This window comes from Phalacrocorax carbo, chromosome 1 (genome assembly GCF_963921805.1).
Source record: "Phalacrocorax carbo chromosome 1, bPhaCar2.1, whole genome shotgun sequence".
Taxonomy (NCBI): Eukaryota; Metazoa; Chordata; class Aves; order Suliformes; family Phalacrocoracidae; genus Phalacrocorax; species Phalacrocorax carbo.
Window position 1 is genome coordinate 62,871,242 of NC_087513.1, and position 27,570 is coordinate 62,898,811.

At 41.8% G+C, this 27,570-nt stretch overlaps 1 protein-coding gene across 7 annotated transcripts in view; it reads right to left on the reverse strand.

The window, feature by feature from the left end:
- TBXAS1 (thromboxane A synthase 1) overlaps window positions 1-27,570 on the reverse strand; it is a 246,993-nt gene that overhangs the window by 130,626 nt on the left and 88,797 nt on the right. For 6 of the 7 annotated variants that reach the window (XM_064456647.1, XM_064456593.1, XM_064456602.1 and 3 more), the window contains 2 exons: window positions 24,394-24,446; window positions 1,809-1,905 (listed from right to left, as the gene is read on the reverse strand). In XM_064456647.1, coding sequence (XP_064312717.1) covers window positions 1,809-1,905; window positions 24,394-24,446 — 150 coding nt within the window. Of the gene's footprint in view, window positions 1-1,808; window positions 1,906-13,490; window positions 13,604-24,393; window positions 24,447-27,570 lie in introns of those variants that run through there. The other variant, XM_064456639.1, reaches the window with a different exon arrangement.

Here is a 27,570-nt window from a genome sequence, read left to right on the forward strand (position 1 = left end):
TGTGTGAGAAGACCATGGAACAAGCAGATAAAAGCACATAAGATGAAGCAAGTTCATTTGAATTAGACTCATGGGCATTAAGCAAGCCAGAAATAGCAACAGTGCACAGGGGAGAAACTGTTCATTTTGTTAAAGAGAAGACTAGGGCTTACATTTCCTCATCTGCCACAGACTTTCTGGTTAGTGGCGGGGATGTCACTCAGTCTGTGACTCAGTTCCTCATCCATAAAGCAGGATGTTGTGAGAAAAGCCACAAATGTTTCAGGGGACAGTCAAGTGATAAGGGCAACATATGAACCTACACAGATCCCTGATGGAGAAAAAAAAGGGAGAGAGACTGGCTATGGTGACCTGGCCTACCTGAATTTTAGAGAGGAACACAAATGTTACAGACCATGACGCATAGATGTACAACCACAAGAGAGAGACATAAACCTCTGACCATAAAAGCCTAGAGAGAAAGAAAAATTTCACCAAACAGGGGTGACAATGCACAGACGTATTCAAATGACAAGGCTGACTAAAATTAAGAGCAGAATGAATATCTGAATGTACCCTCAAAGGAATGCTCTCCGATTTCAGGGAGGTATTATTTGGGCACCAGCTACTGCTACGAATAGTGGGTGCAGTCTATTCCTACCAAAAATACAAGAGAAAAGCATGGGAAAGTTGTAGACAGGAAGAAAAATGGTTCCTGCTTGGGGGTGGAAGAAAGGAAGCGGTGGGGAATTCCCCCAAATATGGAGAAAATGAGGAAAAGGCCCTTGCCGCACACAACAACTTCAGCCTCAGAAGCTTGCACACAGGAATTCTTCCATTCAGATGTGAGTTATAGGCAGAACTGGTACAAGTGGCTATTAAATAAGATACAGGTAGTCACAAGATGAACTTCATGTACCAAAAGAAGGAAGCAAAGGAGACGAGCAGTCTGCAAACAGACTGTCTGGTTGCAGAAAGGATCAGAGGAGCAGAGGAGACAGGCAGCTGATCAGAGATGAAATTTTCCCTGAGGGCGCAAACAACCCTCCTGAATACATGTGAGTTTATTTGAGCAGGTTTGAGCATACAAAGGGGCCAGGAGCAAGCAGGGAATGTATGGCACTGAGGCAGCGTGCAGTCACAGTGACAGTATTTCCTTGTAAAATGCTGAGGAACTGCCAGAAATCTTTACTATCCCTCTGGCCATTCCCCCCTCATTATTTGTTCTAACTGGTACATGAAAAAGGGCTTTTTAATATATATATGTGTACATAGATAAGTAAAATAAGTAACTAACAGCATATGTATAAGTCCTTGCTAACGGCAAATTCATTCTTTGCTATTTGTTATCTTCAGAGCGGTAAGTAGGACAAAGCAATGCACGTTAGCTGCAGGAGGCACGTCCCTGTCCCAAGCAGCCCACTCCTGCCTTAGAAACTCTAAAAACACAAAACTGACCATGGGTGGGAGAAAGCAAATAGCACTGTCCCCACGTTACAGACTGAGAACAAGGAAGACAGCTAGTAAGTGATTTTCCCAGGATTTTGCAGGAGGTCAGTGGCAAAACTCGATATTGAAAGCCTCTCTCTTCAGCATCCATCTGATGCCTCAGTCACAAGGGCGTTGTATCTCTTAAGGACATTCTGTTTCATCCTCAATGCATCTTGGCAAGAGGAGTCTTTGAAGTGTATACAGTGAGTTTATATACCTTCAAGTTTAATTGAACCACGTAGTACTTTTTCCCCCTATTTCCAGCACACCTTCAGTCTGAGCTCAAACTAACAGTACTACCACCTCCCTCCACAAAGCCAACCTTTCTATCTACTCACAGTTCTGTTGGTGAAGTTACTGAAGTCTGTCACTAAGATTTGCTTGATCATCTCTGGTGTGGAGACCACCACAAACGCCTGGCGACCAATGTAGTATCTACAAGGAAAGAAAGTAGAGAGTCATTTTAGCAGATAACATCAACTAGAGAACCGTCACCTTTCCTAAAATACCTCTGTTGGCTTGAAAACACTTGCCATGAACAAATATCCCAAATATTCTTTTGGGTAAATCAGTATCTTTCCCCATTCCTCTCAACTATTAAATTAAGATGCATGGTCCTGGAATTTAAAGGAAACAGCTTAAAACCTTTTACTGATTAATCGATACTCAGCCAACATTTTAACATACGGTTTACATGCTCTGCGCTCACTGTGAATTCTGTACAAAGTGATGTAGTATCACTAAACCAAACTACAAAGGAGCAAAACATTAGTAACCAACAACCCAAGCAATCATGAAAGACCTACAAAATCAATTATCCTGCAGTTAGCCACATGAAATGTCTTTCCATGGCAAAACCCTCTCTACAATGACCCTTTCCAGAAGTCTGTCCAGCATGGATGCAGCAAAAGCATACTTCCACCACTTCTACAAGCACTGGAATCAAGTGCATCTCAGACCCCAAGCTCTGCATTACCACAAACATGACCATCTAACAGATGTCATCTATACCTTACATAAAACTAATGAGAAAAAAAAAGAAACAAAAAAGGAAACACTAAAAAAAAAAAGTCCACCAAGTTTAAAGACATTAATAAAACTTCAGAAGAAAACTGGGGCCTCTCACTCTCTGCTCGTACAACCTTTATCTCTCGCTTCCAGTTTTATCTGATCCTTAGAGCCAGCGTCTGTCCTTGGGTGACTTCACAAACTGTGGATGCCACAGAGGTACTGGGACTCCCCCAACCCCACAATTCCTAGGGGTGCAGAGCTCCCTTCTCCAGCAGCATTCCCCCCAAGGCCCACAGGTGCTCCGTGCTTGGCTGTGCTGCAGGGGGAGGAAGGAGTACATCAGCAAGCAGAGGTCCAGGTCCCTTGCAGTCACTACCTTTGCTGATTGCTGGACCAGAAAGACTATGCAGGCGGTGCTGCCATTGCTCTGCCAGGAGAGAGGAAGAGGAGGCTGGAGGCAGGCACAGGAGGGCTGGGCAGCTCAGAGCAGAACACAAGAGCAATACCACAGATGCTGTAATACTGTGGTAATGTCAATGCCTAATCATTTTGGTTTGATATAGCTTAGTATCAATATATTGCTTATCACCTGTCTACATTGTAGCAACAGAACAGACAAGCAAACCCTGAGCTGAATTAAATTTAGTAACTGGAGGTTCCCATGGCAATGAAGCTGCAGCAGCACTGATTTCACCGGGGGCAAACAAGTCAGACAAATATCTTGATTCCAAAGCAGGGTTTCGCAGTCCACCTTGACCCCTGTACGACCAAAACTCATAACAAACAAATGGCAGAGAAGAACAGAAAATAATTTTCTTCAGGAAGGAAGACATTTCTTTTCTTCTCTGGTGGGTTTCAAGAGGTAACTGTTATCTCCCAAATCCAACCCACAGGCTCCATTTGAACCTTAGATACAGATTGTACATTCTGTTAAAATAAAACTTTTTTTACCTCTCCCAGTTTGCTAAACCACAGCAAAGTCAAACTTTTCTTCAGAATCCTAATAGGTGCATAAGAAAGAGCTGAGGCCTCTTTTTAAAGAGTGCTTTGGTCGCAAAAGAGGATAATGCCCTACATGCCCCTTTTGCCTGGACTTTGTACAATTTCTCTAGCATTAGAGAGGCAAAGCAAGCTCCCAAGGTGAAGACCTGTGCTGCTCCAAACCTACCTGGGATGATCAGCCATGAATACTGACCTCTCATACTCACACCTTGCTTTTCTCTTCCCCTATCCAAGTTGATCAAGTTCCTTGCCTCATTTAATGGTTAGTGAGCGATGGTCCTCCAACACAGATTTTCATAGGGACCAAATCCCTAACACCAGATTCCAAATCTGAATCAGAAGCTGATTATGTCTATCCAGACAGCTTAACCCTGACCACCAAGAGGCATCAAAAAGGGCACAGCGTGCAAAGCGCATGTATATGTGTGTGTGTATGTGTGAGAGAAAGAGAGATACACAGACACACTTGTAGTTTATTTCAAACTTGGGAAGCTGCACAGCTCCAGCTCCAGTCCACTGGAATAACAGGACAGTACTCTCAGTTGGAGCCCTTATGTCACAGTGCACTTTGTGCTTGAAAGCATTCAGGACTAAAATTTGGGACAGGAGCATCTCCTACTCAAGCTGCTTTTATGAGAAAGTGACTCACAAGCCAAGTTTATGCAAACAAATCTATTCATCATCCTCCAACTCAGACCAGTCACCCGAACTCCCAGTTCTGCTTCCACAGCTAAGCTCTTTCTCTTTCATTTACTCTTCTCTAACTTTCTATCTATAGGTACTGTTTTTTCTTTCCTTACCCAGTTATAAATAAGGGCAGAAAAGGAGAAAGAAGAGAAGGAGAAAGAAATCTCCTAAAATTAATAAACTGAAAACACTGAAAAAAATCGTAAACTGCTTTTTAAGCAAAGTTCTGCTTACTTTTAAGGAATGACTGCTGTAAAGCACACACAGACAGCCATCTTTTATTGTGTCCCAAACAGTAGAAGCTCTCTACCTGGCCTTCCTCCATTCTCCTACTTTCTGTATATAATCTTTCTAACCTTTTCTAGTAAGTCAAAAATCCACAGGCTAGGAGCATGACTTCCATGATCTTCCCTTGAAGTTAAGCAAAAAAGGACAAGAACAGCTAAGTATGAAACACGATCATCTGAGCTACTTCATTTAGCAAACACAGGTCCAGAACCTGCAAAGCCACCAGAAATATGCTTAACTAAGTTTCAACATATTTAAAATCCTTAGAAGGATCAAGGCCTCAGTCACAAACCAAGAAGGTAGCTCCCAACTAGGTTTTTTTTTTTTTACATGTTCCAAAATGGCAAATATAAGATAAAATCCTCCTGAATAATAATCTATTCTTCCCAAGTAAATAACATACTCACCCCTACCATGTAACTTCATTTTGATTCTGTATTACTACATGTGGATATCACCAGCCTCGCATAGACCTAGATTTATTATTGAACAAAACCTGATATTCTTGTCAGATTTTAATAAATAAGAGTTTGAGAAAAACAAAAGCCTCCCGGCAAGCGCATTACAAATGGATTCATGAATAATTTAGGACAGCACTTTTTATTAACTTTCTCTAGGTTAATCTTTTCACAGGGCTTGTCCACACACAAAAGTCCTACCTTTAACTACAGTGATACAGTACCATTCCACTGCTTGACCCAACCCTTTGTAATATTTTCATGTAGGGCATTCAGGATGTAATACATATGCTCGTGACTCCTGCCCAGCAACAAGAATGTATGAATGTAGTACGGCATCCTCAGAGCGATGCAACTCTTTTCACGTGGGCACCTGTTGTAACACTGACATACCGGTAAAAATAAATTTCATGACCCACGTATGAGTGTAATTTTCAAGTGTAGATGAGACCTCAGTTATTTAAGCTATTCCATGAGGGCAATTTCTACTAAATTTCAGTTTAAACTGCAGCCCTTCAAAAATAGAGGAAAAAAAAAAAGTCCACATTTTTACACCAGCAGCTCTACTGGAAGGTGAGGCAGGAAAGACTTGGTACCAGTATATCAGCAGCCTGAGGACAGCTTCCATCATCAGTTGAAAGGGTGGACAATGAGCCATCTGCCCAGCGGGCTGCCGGTGCAGAAGCGGGCAGCCGGAGGGCCAGGCAAAAAGTTTTCCAGAAGCATTTGACAGAGGACATGGATTTGCTCCCACAAGTTATGGGAAAGGCAGGCTGCCCTCCAGTGCGTTTAACAAAGGGCTTGCAGATCAAAGGGGTGGTTAAATTACAGAATATTGAAGAAAAAAAGTCAGTCTATATTCAGAGTGTTTTAATAACAGCACCCAACACACTCAGCTGCAGCAGTTTGGTTCGTAAGAGCAGACAAGCACCACTCTTAGGGCAATCAATGAAAGGGACAGAGACTTCTGCCTCATGTCCAGGTTTCACCCAGGATGTTTTGGTCCCCTCGGCAAATTTTTAGTCACTTAGCAAATGCCTCTTTTCTTTTATCAGCAAGAATAAGCAGCAATCCAGCAATCATTTCTGCTGTTTTGTGTGTGCCCCACCATTGCTTTCTGCAGAGGTGTGGCCCAGATGTCTGAACCCCCACCTCGTGCCCGCCATGGCCATGGCCACAGAAGTTACCCCATGGAGGTAAGAGGTATCTGAGAGATGAGCTGCTGGTCCCAACCATGAGCTGAGGTAGGAGCAGTGAGACGAGAGGCAGCTTGGACTGCCTCATCCCTCCTGCAACACCAAGCACACCATCTCCCTTTCCAACATTTGCCAGGGACCTCCCACCGACCCAGGAATGCAGATTTCTGTTCTCACGCAATGTAGCAGAACGATCAGCTACTTTTAATTTGAAGGACCAATTTAGCATTATCCTTTCCGTTCCCCCAAGATTTCTCTGGACACACTGCATGGTCATCCGCTGCCGACAGCATCCCCCACATCCTGAGCCACGGGCGTGCTCTCTGAGCAAAGCTCACAGCAACGTAGCCTTGCTGCACAGGAAAAGATGGAGCGCGCACACTGTACATCATGGCAAAAGGCCATATGTTTTTGTGTAACACCCGTGTGGGAAACACCTGCAAACCTCTCACCTTGTTTATAGTGCTGCTGTCAATTCACAGAAGACTTTGATCTCCCTATCTATTAACAGTCCCATGTATTACAAATACATCACATTAATCATAAAACATATATATGCTGTTAGGCAATAAACAAGGCTTTGTTTTCTATGCTGCAGTCTGGTAAAGTACACAAAGATCATCTGGAAATCTAAATGAAAACAGAAAATTTTATCATCCCTATCTTCCTCAGGGAAAAGCAAGAACAAAAAAAAACAAAAACAAAACAAAAGCAAAACAAACAAAAAAAAAGAAAAAACCCACAACACTAACACAGGAAAAAAGGAGAGGTATGCAAAAACAGAGAAATACAAGGGAAAAGGCTAATTTTCTTAGGAGATAGTTCCTTAAAAAAAAAAAAGAAAGAAAAAAGAGTTTCTCAATCACTCTACCTCTTTTGTTTACAGACACCCCTTCACTGCAGGCAGAGAAATGCAAAAAAAGAATAGCACACTGCTTAAAGTTTAAAATAGGACTCAAGCCTGGAATTTCTGGCTTAATTATTTCAGAGATCAGCAAATTGATTTGTCTTGAGCACTGTCCCCTTCCAGCTCTTGCAGGCAATTCAGACTCTGTAGGACTAAGTGATAAGTAACATACCGTGAGTCCCATTATTATTTGGTTTATACTAGCAGCTAGAGGCCTCCAAGGTCCCCGGGCCCTAATTTGGCAAGAGTTACACATAAGAGGCTTATTCTAGGCCCGTGGAGCCTACAGTTTAAATAACGTGGAGCAACAACCAGTGGAGAAAACAAAGTTCTCCATTTTCAGCTGAGGGACTGGGGCACAGGCAGGAACACAGGAGCTGGAGGTTGCCAGCAATCACTTTTTTTTCTTCACTCCTTGTGGGAACAGAGCTCCTCAGCCACCATTTACACCTGGAAATCCCATGCCAGCTTTCTTCAGGCAGGGGGAAGTCTGCTGGAAAGTTGGGAGCCAACTCCTCTGCCACTTCTCCTGCGTCCCAGGCTGTGACTCTAGCTGGCAGGGTGCCTTCCTGGACTATTTTTATAAAGCACTGACAATCTGGGCATCTCCAGATTAGAGAACTGAGAAATGCACATTACTGCTTAAGAGGGAGGGGGGAAAAAAAAAACCACCACCAAAAAAAAGTACCCCACAACACCCTAGAAACAGGTGAACGTATTGCACATAGAAATGAAGCCCCAGTAGCACTGAGCAGTCTCAGGCACAAAGAACAGTTTTGAAGCACAGCTCTACCAACACACACATATGCCTCAGCCAGAGACTAATCCAACCCATTGTGTAAACTCATGAAAAAGAAGACATGGCCACAGTGATTCCTATTTAAGAATAAATTGTTCCTCATTTCCTTTCTCAGTTAACTACGCTTCTTTTCATGTTGTGAAAGCTTTAAAATAAGCACAGAGAACTATTAATTTAATTCCTGACCGTATTCAAAATATCATGTAACAAGGCGCCCAGACACTCGTGCACACTTTCTGTGCCACTCTGTATTACTATGCATCCACCTTTGTCCACATACCCGGGATTAAAAATGCTATCTTCTACATGCAAGAACCTCTGCGCTATCTCAAACTTGCACCTTGACAAAAGTCCTCTGCTTTCTGACATGCTTAAGGAAGTATCAAAAAAGGAAGAAAATTCCCGGATTATTTATATTCTCCCCACCACTAAAAGCACAGCTATTTTTAAAAGGAGCTCCTCCCTTGTCAGGTGCAGTGAGAGACTCGTGGTACAAAAGTAATATATTTAGGGTTGACAATAAGGAGAGGGAGGGCTGACTGGGGCCACTACAAGGTACAGAGCTGGTAGAGTCTTTCAAGTACCTTACACGAGGGTGCAAACAAGATCTATTTCTGGGCATCTCTAACCCCAGCTGGGGTTTAGCAACTTGAGGGTGCCACACACATTAACTAATCCCTTCCCCCTCTCCAAGTGAGCAATGCAGGAGACGCAGACTCTGCATGGCTGTGTTAATTCATTCATGAAATGAAGTAGATGACATTTACCCACATATAAGGAATGACAGGGATTAAATTAAGCTCACAAAGTGCCATGAAGAGAAAAAAAACCACCTCTGAATTATACAAGCATATTTGGCAGTCTATGTCCATTTGTTTTTCTGAGGAAATCTGAGTCCAGATCCAAGCACAAGTACAGAAACTCATGCCCACATTCAGGGGTTCGGAAGAGAAGCAGCAAAGGGCATGGACATGGATAACAGAATTGTTTCTTTTCTTGCTCCAGGTGGGCTGCGGGAGAAGCCGGGCACCAGGGCAGCGCAGAGCCCCGGGATCCCAGGCTGGGCTCCTCTGCAGCAGGGGAGCTGCCACTTCCCAAGCCTGGCGGGGGTTATTTTTATCCTGGCAACTGGGCTAAGATGATTGCCACCACCACCACTCCGTGTGCTTGCATCACACCGCCAGCGCTGATTAGCTACATCAGTATTCGACTTCATTAATGTGAAACGAAAGCTGCAAATAGGGTACTGCTTTCATAGGATGCTACTGGAAATAAGTAGTACTGTGATATTAACAAGAAACCAGTCGCTCCTCCCGCCTGCGTGTGCGGTGCTATTGCTTACTGGGTGACACTGAGAGTGCTCATAGCTCTTTGCCTCGGCAAGATTACCAGGAGAAGGTTTCTAAATCTTTTCCCATGGTGTTTCCCACCAAGCTTGGACTGCATTAGTCTGTGTTTTGTTACCCATGTTTAGACTGTGACATTTTCACCAAAGCTTGTTTTGTCTGCGCTCATTAAAGCACAGTATGCCTGACCGACCTCATGTGATGGTGCAGCAGACGTTTCCTGTGGATTTCAGCATATTTCTGTGCCTGGCCTTTCTGTGGGTTTCCAAGACATGGCGTGCGAGCAGTCTCATCTCGGGCTCTTTGCACCCAGTGCACTACCAACGTACTCCTTTGCCGTACACCCTGAGAGAAAAACCACCAGGTTACTATTTCCAGAACACTGGATTACTCTTTCTAGGGAAAGCTACCTCTGGGAGACAGCAAACTTTGTGTCTCCAAACTTTACTTGCTACCGTCTACACAGTGTTCATTTGTATGGATTTGTATAAATCTATTATTTACATTCAACAGTGTTACCTATTTTTATCAGTACGGTGGGAAAAGAAAAAAAAAAAAAAAAAGGCTACAAGATGGCTGAGGAGGATAAGCAGACAATGTTACTTGGGCTAAACAAGGGCAGCCTTTCCTCTATCTTCTTTTCCCACGCAAGGGAGCTGCAGCTAAGCAGCTTCCCTTGACAGACAGGTAAGCAATTTCTGGGAAACAACAGGCAGTATTACCCTGGCAGGGCTACAGCCATTTCGTACAAGATAAATGGAATCAGAGCAGCGCACTTGAAGAAGATGAGGGATATGACTATGATGCTACATCAAATAACGTGGCTGAGAGAACACGTAGAAGAGGGGCATGCAGCACAGGGCTGCTTTCTAGCAAAGCAAGGGGGACCCATCCAAACAGGTCGCCACGAAGCCAGGGAGGATCCTCAGTGTCCCAGAAAAAAAAGGAAAGCATCTGCATGTCATGGTGCATGCCCCAAGGAAAATTTGGGGACAGGGGACAAAAAGAGGAGAGCATATGTGTAACCGTATGGAGAAAATGAAACAGAGGAAGGAGGTCAAAGGATTTAAATATAATTTCTGCTACTATGACATCGCAAGATACAGCATGCTATAAAACAGACTATAATAAAACCACAAGTGTAAGAAAGTTGCTAGTTACACGCCCATCACTAAACTTCATATAAGCAAACACAGTTCAAGATGACTACAACAAAATCTGTGTGATCTGAATTCTGCTTCTCAAAGCATTTCTGACCATGATAAAATTGAGGTTTGTATTATTTTTCCTCCCTGAGAGCTGACATCAGGGTACAAAGAAAAGCCATCCATAAGTCTGCATTTCTGCAACCTTCATATCATATATACTTTACTTATCATGGCCAGGACTCAAGTGTGACTAAAGTTTTTCACATCTCCGGTTTTGGTTAGCCATTTTAGCCCTGAAGGAAAGAAAAGGCTTTCAGAAAAGACTGAGTATCTCTATCTGCTGAAAAGTCGTGTCCTCACACATCTCTTCAAAAGAGGCATTCAGAACAGAGGCATTCAAAATCAGTAGGCTGTTTCTGTTTGTTTTAAATCTGCACTTTATCTTTGATTTCTTCGTAGGCAAGACAGCTCATCTGCCTCCTGTAAATACAATCAGCAGTGGTGGATGATACCATATTTTATTTTTGTATGTCTTTGAAATAAACATATACATAATTTTCTTTCCATCTACTCCTCCTTACTGGCATTTTGATCTTAAATCAATAAGAGAGTTACAGTATATTGCACACCATCCCTTTTTATTCCTTTGCTCTGTTTATGTTAATGCAGATGCATGCATTTCTGAAATAATACTGTCTTAATATTAGAATATTTTAATTCCTCAATAATAGGTAGGACTCAATATACTGGGTTTTTTTGCATGATAAAAATAACATGATGAAATGAGTAAGGCAAACTGAGTTTTGTGTAACTACACACGCATACACCTTTTTGCTGAATAAGGAACAAGACACTTTGACTTGGTCATGGCTACCAGCCTGAAGATATCTGAAGTTTAAGCAAATGAAAGCAGGGTTTCACAAGCGGGAAGCAATGGGCAACCCATTCATCTGGTTTGTATGCAATGAAGACACAGATCACAGCCAGCACAGGACAGCTTTACTCAGGCAAAAAAGGTTTGCCAGACTGGCCACGAGGGGGACGGTCATTGGGACTCACTTTTCTTTCCAGATCTGCCTTAAAAAAAATATGTTGAAACAAAGGAAAAAAGGATAGTAACCACCTACTGAGCTCCTGGGAATATATTTTTTTTATGCTACAGCATACAAAATGCACACAGGAAAGATTAATTTTTTAAAAATCCTTGCATATCTATGGTAGTGTGTACTTTTTCTATACATCCTTAAGATCTAGACACATACACAAAAAATAATTTAATTTTGTTAATGCATTATTAAATGCACACTAAGCCCAATAAAAGTCATTTCCCAACGCTTTATGCATTTATCATGAAACCACTCACAGAATTCTTTACAATAAAAATGCTAGCTGTACACATGACCAAACTAAATTATCTAGGGAAATGGCTAATATCTGACCATGTGGAAACATTAGGAAGCAGGGCTTTGTTATAGGACTAGAATTAAAAAAATAGATGTATTTTCTTACAGAAGAATTGCAATGATAAAAATATTTTTAATAGTAAAATACACTGCAGCTCCAGGAAATTTTCCTGAATCAATTCAATCTGTGTCATGCCGGACTTTAAAAACCCATTAAAAATAACCATGATAAATTTCCTAACCTCTTTCAATGCACCACGCAGAAGACAAAGGAGACTGCAATTCAACAGAGATAGAAAAGAAAAAAGAATGGAAAAACCTGATAGCTTGTGTATCAGCGGTAACATCCGCGCTAACAACAGGCAAACCTGCACCACAAAGGACAAGAGGAGCAGGAGTGATGTGTACAGCTGACAATAGCACTCCAAAGTAATGATTTCCAGGAAAATCTGCTGTTACAAATGGACAACACGCTGCTGAGAAGTAGTTGAGTCACGACTTTCATAACATGGCAAATTATTTCAGCCTAAAAATGGATGTACTGAAAAACAGGATGTATACGGTTCTGGTAAGGCATCTATGGAGATAACATCCTACAAACAGCTAATAAACTCACCTGGTTTAAATTATTAATCCTTGCTGAAATCCATGCACATTCAGGGAATTTTCCCAATATTTAATGTGCAGTCATAAGTCACAGATCAAGTTTCAAACAGTAATATTAGTAAGAGCACGCTTAGTTGACCTATTTTCCATTTACCACATTGTACGTACTATGAGTTGTAACAAACACACTTTTGTTGCTCCCTTTTTTGGAAGGGGGAGAAGGGGGCAATTGTATAACAAATGGCACATATGCCACCATATCCTGAAACCCAAACGCCTGAGGATGGAAGAGTACATTTAGCCCTCTCTTCTTCCATGGACATACCATTTCACTATGGAGCAGCAGGCCCTGTTCACCCACCTCCTTCTTCTGACAGCCAGCCAGGGCACAGCATATTATACCGGTGCTGACACCCAGTTCCCATGTGCACATTGCACACATTTGAGCTCTCTTCACAGCTGCATTAAACAGTTGTCCTGGGCCCACATCTGGCTGCCTGGGAACACGAGTGAGATGTGGACTGGAGAATTTCTCCTCTTCGGCTCGCTCACAGCTTCTTGGCTAAAGACCTCAGGACTCCCATGGACCTGCCTCATTTCTGAGTTGTCTGAATAAATGTTACCGTCCAACAACGCTTTGCTATGTTACTCCCCAAACCCTCTGGATTGCTGGGGTCTGCTGGAGTGGTTTCCTGGGGTCTGCTGGAGTGGTTTCCTAGAGCCCTTCCCTCCAAATGGTTGAGCGTACACGAAACACCAGCTGTTGTACTTTGGGTTTCTGAGAAGAACATTTCTGAACCAAAAATTGCATTTTTAGTCGCTCAAAGTCTATCTAGAAGAAAGGGAAAACAAGTAGATTTGAAAGCAGACCAATGTAAACACTTTGTATTCCTTCTAAACGTACAGGTATAGGGGCAAGATCAAGCAACTTGATCCCCACGCAACGACAGAGGTAGAGCACAGATACAACCCACTAAATCTATTCATAACCACTATAAACAAAGCAAAAAAAAGAAAAAAAAACCCAAGCACAACTGTAGGATGAACCATCACTGAAGTAAATATATTGATCTATCAAAAATGATTGAAGTCTGACAATAAAAGGGTTATAAATGCTTAGAAGACAGAGGAAGCAAAACCACAAAACCAACCCATTGAAAAACTCCCACCTGCATTCACAGGGAAAAATGGACTGGAACAATGAAACACAATGGCAGTGTCTGTATGCCTTTGATAGCTGCCCCTCCCAAAAGCTGGAACAATCTTGCTATAAACCAAGCAAATGAAAATGCAAATGCATGAGCAATCGTCTGGGGGATTCAGATGCTTCATGTCCTGTAGGCAAAGAAGAAAAGGGAAAAATGTAGGAAAGAAAGAGAAGGCACCACTTTTAATATTTGTAATTATTGATCATTCTCTCCTCACCTGGAGCCTTTTTAATCCAGCAGAGACCTTACAGTTAAATATGCAACGTTGCCTGCATGGCAGTTTTAGCCCTGCCAGCAACACCTGCTTGTCCTCTGACCTCAGTGCAAACCGCTGCCTCGACTTCTCCGGCGGGAGGTGGCAGGCAGGGAGAGCCTGCGGATTTTGTGGGTCCCAGCCAGAGCAAATCGTGTAAACAGCTGCCTGCAGAAATCCTATATTCAAAATGGCAAGCTCAAGAGAGGCATGGGATGGGGAATTAGGCTGAATGCAACGCACAGAGAACTCCTGTGAGTAGGTATAAACCAGTGGTGTACCAAAGGGGTATCAGGGTCTACTTGAAGGCTTACAAATATTTTGCTAAGGAAATGAACATGAGGAAAATTACAATAGTTTCACAAACTTGATTCTGTTCTTCACTGTTGATGAAAATCCAATTGCATTAGTTATTGGGCAAAAGCAAATAAAATGCCACTGATGGGAAAAAAGTTGGGTATGTAGTAAGAATAAATTTAGGTACTTCAAGTATTAATCTTCCTGTTTTGCAGTATACTTCTCTGCCTCAAAAATCAGAATTTAAATTATTGTAATAGAAAATAATTTAATATTTAATGGCTTATGCCTTTCCACGTGACATTATGTTACCATCTGACCTATTTTAACAATTACCTCTGTGCTGCACTTGTAGACCTACTTTCTCTTTCTCCTTCCCCATGCATAGCTTATATCCTACTAGGCCAAATGGGCAGCCACTGGACATACAAAATTGTTAGGCTGCTTTGGTAATATTTTACTATGGCCCTTCACACAGAGCATTTCATAAGATGTTCCATGTGATAAAAGGTCCCAAAGAAGCAAGATCCTCTCATAATGTCACTTTGAAAGACTCCGCAGCAATTCCCAGTGTCCTTGCCAAGGTCCTTTTTCAATAAAATAGATTCCAACATTGACAGAAAAGCTTGGATTATTGCTGAGTGATAAAATGTCTACTGCTAGCCCTTACAGAGCCAGAACATTGCTCCCAACTCACTCCTTTTTCTGTAAACTACTTTAAGACGTCTGGATGCATCTTAAAATTTGCTGTACAAAAACTAATTTTATTCAATAGGCACCATCATCCAAAAATCAAAGTTATATAACATGAGACACCTAAAAACATTGGGTCAAGATCCTCAAATAGTCATGGCTCTATGCCTTTAATGGAGCTACAGTGAAGTAAACAACAGCTTGAAGGTCCAGACCACTATTTTCTGGCTTGTTTACATGGGGGAGAGAGGAGATTCTGTGAAAAGACATGATTTGAATCTTAATAAAGTTAGACTAGAAAAAACTCCTATGGGAGCACACCCCTGTAGATACAATAATTGCTGGGGGAGATGGTCAGTTTTTTGCCTGATGTAGTTTGTGTCGTTCCAGAACTGCTGTGTCTGTGCATGGGAGGTTTTTTGACATTACTATAGCTGTTTAATTATACCAGTACAATTTTATCAGTCTGACTAAAATAAATCTTCCTTTAAGACAAACCTTCAGGTTTAGCCACCAAATTTAATGACAGAAAGAAAGATTCACAATCCCCAGGGTAATGGTGGCTCAGCTCATTCCATGCTCCCCAAGCTAGAAAAAAAAAAAAAAGCAGCATAGAATAACAGCTGAAAACAACTTCTTCCTCTGCAGTGGGGTATACTTTTGCCTATTGCCTGATGAAATCAAACCCAGTTCACTACCAGCAGAAGGCCTGACATAAAGCAGACTCTCCAGGGAAAGAGAGGTAGTCAAACAGAGAAAAAGGGTAATTTGAAGATGGTGCCAAACCAACAAAGGAAAAGGAGATATTTTGTTCCCCTTACTACTAATAAAACATAGTAGACCAAAATTGATCCCCAGACTAATAAGGTAGAGGAAATACTAAAACCTATATAAGACAAAACAATAAAAAAGTAATGAAGAGATTTATGGAAGTACATAAAAACCTTGGAATGACGTAAAAATTGTCAGGTCATGTTAGTGTTTTCAGCTCAACATGGATAAGAAAAACAGGGAGGAATAAAAATTAGAGCATGGAAGAAAGACAGCGTAGGGCTAAAGAGGGAAAAACATCACAGCAAGAAGCATGAATACAAAGCCCACAAGACAAGGTTGTCAACATGAAAAGAAAAAGCAGAACAAACCCCAGAGCCAAAGTGGTAGCACCACCGCAGGACAAAAGGCAGCAATTGATGGGAAGCACCTCTGTAGATTGCTGGCAAAGTGTGGTCATCCTCAAAGAGGAAGATATGACTACTCCTAAGAAACTAAATAAGAGCCATCCCAATCCATTTCTGTGCAACACTTTGGTGTCCTAAGGGGCAGAAGCCCCACAAGGTCTTGTCTAAGGACTCCCCAGCATGGGGAGAGAGGGCCTAACCAGCATCTGCATCCTGGAGCTCTTAGCAGGTGGCATGAGGAGAGGACAGAGCTATGGATGCTCCAGCCTGTGCTAGGGCTCAACAGAGAAAGGGGACATGCAACAGGCTGCTGATTTGCAGTTTCTTCTCTGCAACTTTCTTCTCCAGCCCCCAGTAGGGGGTATGTGGGGGAAATCCCTTTTGCTTGATGCGCCTCATGGCACACAAGAAAGCAGTCACAAGCTGCTTTTGAATTTCTTCGGGCTGCCACAAAGAAGGGTGAACTGGCAGCAGGGAGTCACCTGGAGAGGCAGTAACCTGACTCTCCTGTGAAGCATTGGGCAACCAAGGAGGGTAGGAGGAGCTCCTGAGTTGCAGCATTAGTTTAAAGCTGATCTGCTTCAAAGGCTACCAAGAAAGGGAAGGGGACACATGCACACATGTTGGGAGGAATGACACGTTTTCCTCCCTCTGTGTAGAGTGGGGGGAAATGATTCAGGAACTTCATTTTACAATTACCATGCATGACACTGGGAACACCAGTGCATAATCACATACATAGCGGGTGAAGCCAGAGACCATTAATAGCTACTGAACATTACGTACTGTATGTATCCACTTCAGGTATGCATCAATACTTCTGGATGCTGTCAGAAATTCTAATGAAAGCATTTAATATGCACAGCAAAATCTACAATACTGCTGTTTTCCCATACTTTCTAGTAGGATTGGTATACTGAAATAATTAATACCTCCGATTTTTCAGCCTTTTAAAAGCTCTCAGCCTGCTTCTTCCCAAATGGTGGAAAGGGGGAAAAAAAATTACAAGGTGGACTTTACAGCCTGTTAAGACAATTAATAAATGCAGGCTCTGGTAGATGGTGAAGAGGGTAGATCAAGGTGAAATTAAGTCTAGGAAACTAGATTTTATAACTGTGGTGTTCACTCAGAATACTTCCTCCCCCTGCCTTGAATTAGGATGACAGAGTCTGGTATGCAGGTGCTGATGATGACGGTGTTACATGACAAGAAGAGGCAATCTGTTTAACAGTCCCACCCCAAGCCCTTTAAAATTATTATTTTAAGTATTAATTAGCTAAGAAGCAGGCAGTACAGATCAAAGATCACCTGTGCTGTATATTAGGTGTAAAACACTCCTCAGGCAGCATGTTTTCAAAAGAAGCTTCAGTTTTCAAATAATCTTAACCTGGAGCTCACAAGGACTATGCTTTAACAGCTAAGTGCAGCACTACCAATGTGCAAGGGAACAGGGGAACGAAGAAACACCTGCCCGGGAGCAAACGGAGGTGGAACCTCCTCCTAGCCAAAGCTGCTACCTGCACGTGCAGAAGCAGTCCAACATTTAATCAGGTTCCTCAAATGCTCAGGTATGGTACAAGGGCCTGCTCTCTGCTTCTTCAATCAATCTTAGGAGCTGACACAGTTCTGGCCAATCTCACAGAGCCTTTCTGCGTCCAGCCAACGCCATCTCAGTGGAGCCATACCAACCAGGTGATTTCCCCTCTATGCAAGCACTAATTTGCTGAAGCTATGACCACAGCAGTTTGCACATGCCATGAGTACAGAAACATGCATCAGGAACATCAAATCATAGAATCGTTTAGGTTGGAAAAGACCCATAAGATCATCGAGTCCAGGTGACAGGCACTGTCTTTTACTGCCTTGCCAAGAGCATATAAAATGTCGTCTGTCTCATTTGGTTGGATTTCATGCTCACTTTCCAGAGGTGTAAAAGATTACATCAGATCTTTGACTTACGTTGGCTTGAACAGCTGCAGTAGAATCATGGAGCAGTCATGGATGGAAGAAACTTGGAAAAAGTGCAGCAGTGAGCACACGCCTGCAGCTCAGCCACGCCAGGGCAATGTCTGGCGTCTCAGAGAAGAGACAGAGAGCTTTGCACACAGACGAGTTTACCGGTTGCATCAAACATTTCCATCCCAATGGCTTTGCCTGTGCTGAGGGCTGGGACTGGGACATTTCAGTGGGCCTTTAAGTCTCTGTCTGTGAATACCTAGAACACAAGTGTCGCTGGACCTGACTGGGACAGCAAGAGGCTACAGTAACTAATCATCAGCCCTCACAGAGTAGACAAGCTCAAGTTGCATTGCTCTTATGGGAGGTCATAGTCCACACATAAGATTTGTCCACGGCTAAGAAGAGCTCATTAATGAATACCTTCAACATTACTAGTACGCTAAGCATCAATTTCCAGTGTCCCGAAGACCTAAGTACATTTGAAACGTGCCAGAATTAAACTAGTCAACTAATTTACCATAAATTCTGCCTATAAACTGCATCCCACAGGTCCCTGTATGCAGAATGTAAAATGCTCCATAATGATCAGGCAGCCCACAAGAACTATTACAACTCCAATTCTAAAAACAGTGTGGTATGCCACTTTTTGGGTAAATCTTCAGGCATCAGTCCCATAAAAGGCTATGTTTTTAAGACCAATTAGCTCTAGAGAGAAGGAAATAAACTGGTGGTGATATACCCATAAGTAACTCACAGGACTTGTTCCAGCAGCTTGATTTAACCACTGGAACTAACAATAACCAATACGGAAGTATGGTTAAGTGCAGGGAGTCAGATGGAAATGTAGCATTGCACCATGACACTACATTTCTGCCAGGAATATTGTTGGGTTTCAGTTCTTTTGTAAAAGACAACTTTCAAAAAAACAGGTTACTATTAACAAATTCTGAAAGTGTTAATTAAAAAAAAAAAAGAAAGAAGGGGTCTGAAAGTATAATTTAAGAATGTTAAGATTCTCCTATTGTTCAGTCAATTTTTGAGATAATTCTTTCCATTTCGGAGAGAATGGCTAGCACCTTACACCGAGGAGCAATAAAATTGCCTACATGCAAAATGCTGTCAAAAGAGAGGGTGGGGAGTGGGAAGACATATTTTTCTCCCCATTAACTTCTTTCAGCTACAATAAACTTAGGTGTTTATGTGTACCAACAGCAGTAAAAATATTTTTCAGGCACAAATGCAATTGTTTCTTTTATGGCCCTGATTCAGCAAGGTAGATAAACTTCTGCCTAACCTGAAGCATGTTGAGCAATACTATTGACTTTAATGGAATTACTCATGTGCTCTAAGTTAGGCACATGTTTAAAGGTTCTGCTGTACTCTACCCACAGTTTGCAGGTATTTGAAGGAAGAAGAGAACTCATTCACAATAGCAATTCTGGGGCTGATCATCCATCCTATAGAGTCAAAGGACCTTATCACAACACATAAATGAAAAAACACAGTGAGAAAATAAAAATCTTGATGGAATATGGAAGACTTGATGCTGGTCAAAACAATATATTGCTTTTTAGGAAAACAAAAATCAAGGCTAGTGAGGCTACCAAAAATCTTTATCAGGTTAAATGTGAAACAGAAGTTATGAAGAGCTATAAATCAGAAATAGGGAGCCTGTTTTTTCTTTCCTCACCTCCAAGTATGTTTTTCTCTAGTTGAAACATGAAAAGTAAATTGTTTAAAATATCAAAATAAAGGAAGGACCACAGGAGAGGTAGTAAGTCCATTAGACCCCCAGTACAAAAGAGGAAATCAAACAGGATAAGATTGTTTCATAAAACTAAATTATTTCTTTACATGAGCCTTCAGAGACAAAGATGAGAATATCTGTCCTGGGATTACTCTTTCCACATAAAGCAGAATAAGGCTAGAAACAGAGAGGTTAAAAAAAAAAAAAAGCTTGCAAAATTAAAATGGCAATAAGACACTGTTTCTTCAAGTAAATTAACCGCATGATGAAGACATCAGCTGTTCCCTGCAGGAGGAGATCCTACCCCTATCCACCTTAGGTTTGCCCTGAGGTGTTTGAGGAGGGCAGAAGGAAGGACAGGGCTTTGAGAAAAGTTCTAGATGCCCAAATCCAGAGAAATGCATGTCCCTCTTCTGTCCACAAAAGGGGAAAGCCCCAAACCTCCACAGCGACTAACCAATGAGTCTCGGCCCTGATGCAGAGGCCAGGAGCAGCGGTGAGAAAAGCCTGCTTGTTGTCCACAACTGTTTGATTACGGACATATCTACAGAAATGCTAAATAGTGCCATCTGCAGTGACTTTTTGGGGGAGAGGAGAAGTGAAGCGTTAAGACAGAACCAACTCTGGCTGCATAGACTTCTGAAAAGCTGTCAGCTGCCAGCATAGCTTACAATCACAACTCACCCCTGGACGCATTTCAAGTCAGCGACTGGCTCCATGATCCATCCTAATCCTTTAAACCACCCCATCTTGGTTCCAATAATGACTTATTAGGAAATAATTTAAGGACTATTAGGAAGTCGTTAAGGAAAAAAAACCCACCACCCACAGATCAGACATTGAGTAATCCCATAGACACCTTAAGAAAAAATTGCGTTCCAGGTTGCTTTCTGCGTATTACTTAAAAACGAGTTGAAGTAGCCCACTGCAAAACAAGATACTCTTACATGGAAATGGAACTCCATTCACATCTGTGTTTCACAAGATGCTTCAGGGGTGCCTGCACCTTGACGTGCATTCTGTGGTACTGTGCTGATCCTGGTACGCTTATGCTGGAGCCCAGCAGAGGCTCAGCACGGGTAGATGCAGTTTGCTGCTGGTGGTTTTACTAGGGACTGAGAATGGTTTACAACTGGATCTTGTCAGAAATATTCTTATTAATTCCTCCCCCCATTAGAAAAACGTAGATTTTGAGCTTGCTGCCTCCCTTTGCCAGTTCACAGCCTGACAACCCTGAGCTCAAACACCCTGACTGTCCACTGCTTCCTAGAGGTGGTTTAATCCAAAGTCCATCCTCTTGCTACTCCTAGACTCATCAGTCCATCTCTGCCTTACTTTGTTCTTGTCCTCTTTAGCACGTATTCTACTACATAGCTATTCAGACTTCTCACCGCAGGTTGAAGTTGAGAGTTCAACTGAAGGAAGAGTGAAAATAGGGTTTGGCCTGCTGCAAGCTGTTTCAGATCCAGAAGAACATGAAGAAAGAGTGTCACGCTACAAATTGCACTGAATTTCAATCTTCTGTTCCTACTCTTTGATTACACGCAGTAAGGTCTATGTTATGAACTTTTACACTCTCACCCACATCCAAATGCATTGCTACAGTTGAAGGCAGAAAAGGTTCATTCATTCCAGAGGCCATCACCTGCCCGCTTGGGGCTGTATCATATTTTCTGTTCCTTCACTGGTAGCGTTGTTGGGCCAAGAATATATTACTTATTTTGGCACTCTAACTCCAAATCAGCCATACATGCTTACAGTGCTGTAAAGTCATAATGACACAATCACAGTAGAGTGGTCAAATGCATAAGAAGTGTGTATGTGAAGCAAAATTTACTCACTGCCTCTACAGCTCTGCTCATGTTGTAGCTGTTGTTTTACTGATTCCATAAAGTATACTCTCCTCCTTTATTTCTCCTCTTCAACCCAGAAGCTTGTTGTTTCTCTGTCTGCTCTTACCACCTATTTCCTATATTCCTATTTCGGTAGCCGTAACCTACAATCTAAATGGAAAAAACTGGATATGATAGGGGTGAAAATAAAGTATCAAAACATCCAAATTCATCCAAAAAATGAGTGACTAATTTCCATAGAAATCAGGATTATTTTCCTGCAAAAAACTTATCATAAAAAGGAGACTATTCAAGACAAATCTTAACATATACCAGTACATTGCTTTCCAAATAGTATATTTTTCACTTTTAATTTGTGTTACGGAGAACCAGCATGCATATTTTAGAGGAGGTTTTTTTACAGAAGGTAGTCCAGATTATACCTGAGCCAAAGACTACCTCCCTGTTGCACGATGTCTTCAGAAGTCACGTCAGTGGCTGGGATTCCCCCATTGAACAGAAATGCTCCACCTCTGCTTTTGCACCAGAGCTGCTTGTTTCTGCCTTGGCCTCCATCTTGGGCCATCTCTGTATGAAAACAGACAGTTTTCACAGCACACACTCACAACTGAAGACTATTTGCATTGTCTCTCTCTATAAAAGAGTAATACCATCACCTCTCCTTTGGATCCACACACAGGAGCGAAGAAGAAAAAAAAATGCTTTTGTGACCTACAAAAGCCTTACTTGAAATAATTCTCTACGACTTGAGGCCTTTTGGAATGGAAGGGATATATTGTTTTGACTTGATTAAAGCTGAAAAGTTGATTTGACATCCTGTTGTCAAGGAAACCAATTCACACACAAAAGAAAACAGTTGTGATGGTATCATTCAGACTATTCAAGTGACCTTAAAAAGAAAAAAAAAAAAGGCTTCAGTTCCAAAGATTTGTATTCAACTCACTTCACCACTGTAGAAATAAAGATCATTGCTCTTTATGCTTATTGGAAAGCAGTTTTCAATCTGGAAAAAGCAAAATGCCACATCTTCTTCCAACTGCCAGATCCAATACTTTACTGGGACCATACGCATAAACACACCTACCATTTATTGCCTATTTCAAAGAACCATAGAAAGAATCACACAGAAGATGTACAGGGAAGGAGAAGGAATTTCTTTAGTTGACAGGACTGTGATAAATACCCCCTGACACATACAGCACCTATTGAACAGCAGCTCGCGAGCCAGGTTTTAAAAAAATCCTCCTTCAACTACAAATAAAGCTTACCTCAAGCACAGCAATGTTTGAGCCCAGCTTTGTTTTCCTGGGAGATATCAAAAAGCAGCATTTTTTTCTTTGCCAGCCTCCTAGGTCCCTCACTAATTGAGTTCTTCATGCATGTGATAAATGGGATGTAATTATGCTCGATTTGCTCGCTTCTACCTACAGGATCCCAAAAAGGCAGAACTGTCCTGGCTGACCACTACCACCACCATCCAGCTTTGCAGCCCGTGCAGGTCTCACAGAGGTTTCATTCCCTAACAGCTGTGGGTAGACTGGAAAAAATGAAACTTTCTATCTATCTGCTTGCATACTGTAATTATACATCTCTTTCCCCGATGACATAGCCTCTGCCTGGCCAAGCGAGCAGACAGACGGCTAAACAGCAACTTGTCTCAAATTCAGCTTAGAAAAAAATAGGCATGATATTAATAAGGAGGGAAATACACTGAGGAATGAATGCCAGTGTTCTTACATTATTGACATTTAAGGGCATCACACCAAAGGTCATGGAGATAATAAGCCTCAGTCATTTTCCATTTGTTACACAACATACAAATTGCCACAGTGTTAATGAATATCTTTCTCCATACCTGGCCAGCCAAGACACTATATCATTTCCTCTTAGACAAGTACCTAACCCTTGGAATTCATTATTTCCATCACTTCTTGCAGCACTTTGTCCTTAGGGCTGAGCATAAATGCCACAAGGCGGCTGTGACAGGAGCATCAAATGCTTCATATGGCTGAGCCTGACTTCTTTTTGATACAGCTTTTTTGCTGGAAGAGCATAAAAAGCATATTTATATCGTTTACGATCAAATATGCATGCACACACACATTCATATATGCTCTGTTACAAGTATCTTAAACCCCTTGCAGAACACAGGAAAAAAATTTGACGTCTGTACTTTGTGGATATTGCTTGATACTTATATATTGAAATAATAGTTATGCTAAAAACGCCAACTGACCACAACAATAGAAGCTACCATGAAATAATTGCATTTCCACTTAAAATGATGACAACTGGAAAGTAGTTCTTGGAACAGAAATGACATTCACAGAAATGTGGAAGGGCTTGTGTGAAGGGATATACTGCTTAAGCCCTCTTTTCTCCTAATGAACTAAGCACAGCTGAGCTATAGAGAGAGGGGGATGCCTCATTTCTAATGTGTACTTCATTGTATTTTAAGTTTAGGAATTTTGCATAAATATAGATAGCAACAGCTGAACCAAACTCATACTATTTCATAAACTGAGGTTTTTTTAAGATGATAAATTATTATTTCCACCGATCACCATAAGTATAAAGAATATGCAGATGAAAAGAGAATATTGAAGGCTGGTAGCTTTGTACAGTTCTGAAAAAGACTAAACTTTAAGTGCATAATTAAAATTAGAAAGGGAAGAATGAAGTCCAACACCAAATGCTGAACTAAAATAAGCCAACATTACTCTCTGCATGTAATCAAACAACCTCCACCTCTGTCCCCCAGACTGAAACACTGCACTCTGCATTTTGATGAACACCTTATCTTGGCACTTCCTCCTCTCCCACCTAACAAACCCGAACAGCAAGAGCCAGAAAAGAAGAAAGCTGATGGTACCGCTAAGCTTACCCACAAACAGGTCCGTACTCCGTTATGAGTTTTGTGTGGTTTTCCCAAAAACCCTGGATAAAAGAAAAATAACACCATATTTTAGAACAGTACTTAACATAAACTGTATTACACAGCGTTGCTAACACTCTCACCAAAGCTTTGAACCTCAGCTAGGAGAACTATGGTATTAACTCATAACCTCACCTTTCTCTCATTGTCCGGCTGGGACAGCAGAGTCTAGAAATTATGACCAAAAAAAATCCCAGCCCCAAGAAACAGCTGGAAAGCCATGAAACATGTTTTCATCACTCACATGTTTCAACACTCCAAAAATTTGTTACCATTTCATAATTTTTTTTAAAAAAAAAAACAAACTAATTTCATGATTGGGGTCCTGACTGATAATTTCTTTTCTGACATGTGTGTGGATGGAAAAACTGACAGAGAAATTAGTAACAGAATACATATATGACTTACTGTACACAAGAGAAACACAGGGAACGTGGAAAGGTTGCCTTGTTTTGGCTTTAGTTATATTCTTAAAAAAAAACCAAACCTGCCAAGTTGGAGTTTAGCATGAGGCGGTCACCTGGGACACCTCTGCAGAATAATAAGCAGATTTATTTTAACAAACTTTTAGAATTTTTACTGTGTTTCATTTTCATAATTGATGAAAATTGGTATCCATTTATCTAAATAAACCTGCCACTGTACTAAACTGTTAGTGTCCTAAATGAATTCAAATTGATTAATCTGAAAGAAGGTGCGCAAAAAGGTATCCCCAAAAGCAAATATATATATTAAAAAAAGTCTGTTTTAACAAAACTGTGATATTTGAGAGTCATACTGCATTGTGTTTGCAACTTGTCTATGGAAAAATAACACATTTGAGTACATTAATCTGCATTTATATTAATCCAAGAAAGACGATTGTGATCTATCTTCATTCTTCAGAGAAAATTCACTAACACAGTAGAATACTTATGCCTCATATTGAATCTTTCTTATTTTTTATGTCATAACACAGAATATTAGCTAGAACAATATGAACTCTTGTAAATACATTAACCACAGACATAAACAGACAAGACCATGTAATGTGTGTATGCTTTGGGAGCATTTTACCACACTAAACAAAAGAAAATTTAGTAATCAAAAGTAGTTACCCTACTTATCACCCAAATTAGCAAAGCACTTGCCACCACCTACAGTCCTCCTCTTACAGAGCCCTTCAATTGTTTTTAATTCTTAATACAGTTGTGCCTTTTTTTTTTTTTTTAATCCTGGACTTGCAATATGTTTATTCTACAGGACAACACGTCTCCAGTTAAGGCAAGAACTTTAGGTTTTCCTTAAGCTACAAAAAGCTAAAGCACTGGATGGTGTATAAGAAAACACACTAAAGATAAAATTGTGAAAGAGGTGGTTCAGATGATTGCCTGAAAAAAATATATATTCTCACCTGAAAAATACTTTACTACTAAGGTAAGCAGAAAAGCCTTATCCATTAGCACACAGAAACTAAGGTGGTCAAAACCTTTGTGATACCACAAATACACACAGCTAACTCAAAAAGGCTTTTATCTGCAGACACCGAGGGAGGGGAAAAGGTACACACGCATTCACGCCGACCTGCATTTTAGAATAGAGACACTTCAGCAGTAGCGGGATTTCAGCCTGCAATTGCTATGATTTCAGCATTACAAAGGTTGCCTACTGTCTTCCCCCGCTGATACAAGGGGAAATCCTGGGGCCAAATTCCCCCCAGTGCTATTCTCCGGGCAGACATCTAAGACTCTGTAAAGCAGGCTCAGCTCATCGGAGCACTCTGACCACTTTGCCTGGGAGAGTGACTCCAACCTGCATCAACACAGCTGACATTTACAGCCATGCTGAAACACCAGCGTGAAACAGGGCACTGCTCGAGGTTACCAGGCAGAGTCAAACACAGGGTGCAAAGCACTGCTGAATCACAACGGTATCGGTTGCACGGGGTAGGAGGGTCTTCCAGTCTTGTGAGATGATGCCAAATCAGGACTGCCTTCCAGCCCACTTTCTTCCTAGCCTAAGCTTTCAGTGAGGACATCCCAAACTACAGCCTGAACCTTGACTGCTAAGTTTTGCTTTGGATTGCAAGCACGCACAGAGGTATTGCACTTGCTGTATCCACCAGCTGCATTCCAGCGAGCCAGCAGGATATTAACATTTACAAGAAGCCTAGCCTTTAAATGATTCAGTGAAAAAGCCTTCCAGAAAGTCAGCTTCTTGGAAGTGCTGCTCCTGGCTCACTACAGTAGAGGGGTCAGGCAGAACACATTTCAAATCGGGCCTGTTAACCAATAACTGGTTTTCCACCTCCAGGTCTCCTAAATGATTGCACTGGCTTAAAATTAACCACGCTTAGTTTCTCTTCCCAGAGTGAGAACTACAAGCCTGCAGGATAAGGGGAGAGAAGGAGCTGAAAAGTATCTAGGAGAGATTGTGTGAAAGCATCCTCAGGAGTAAAAAAAAAAAGCACTCGTTCTCTACACTCCAGGACACTTTCTCACATCCTGCACCACCGCACACACATACACACCACTGTCTGCCTCTGCTATCCACCCCCAGGACCTGCTGCTATCCAACATGCCCTTCACAGGTATGGTGAGCACCTGGGAGCAGGTCTCGGTGGGCTGCCTGGGAAAGATGAGCAAACAGCACATGCAGAGCCCTCCAAGGCTGCAGTGGCCCGAGCACAGGAAAGGCACAGGGAATGTGTGTACGCATCCCTTACAAGCCAAGGCACACCCTTCAGCTGAAGGAAGCCAAGGTTGCACAAAGGCACTCATGTTTCTTCTCAGTAGCCACGAGGAAGGCCAATGAACCTGTGATGGTCTCAGTACATAGTGAGGGGATATGCCACGTCCACATAGCTCTGCTAGTTTTGCAGCATCATCCCTGAACACAGCTTCCAGTAGACAGGTACCCTGAAAACATCATCCTCCTCCTATGAGTCATGTTGGAAGCACAGCAAGCCTCATAAGTGCTTTTGGTAACTGATTTACACTAGCTGAGGTCGATCTGCTCCAAGGCTCATTATTGCAGGTTTGTCCAGGTTTATAATTGCAATTGTACTTCGTACTCACAGGATAACTAAGCACCTTCCCACCAGCAGAAACTGTTTTACGAGAAAATGGAGGTAAAGACCCCTCTTTA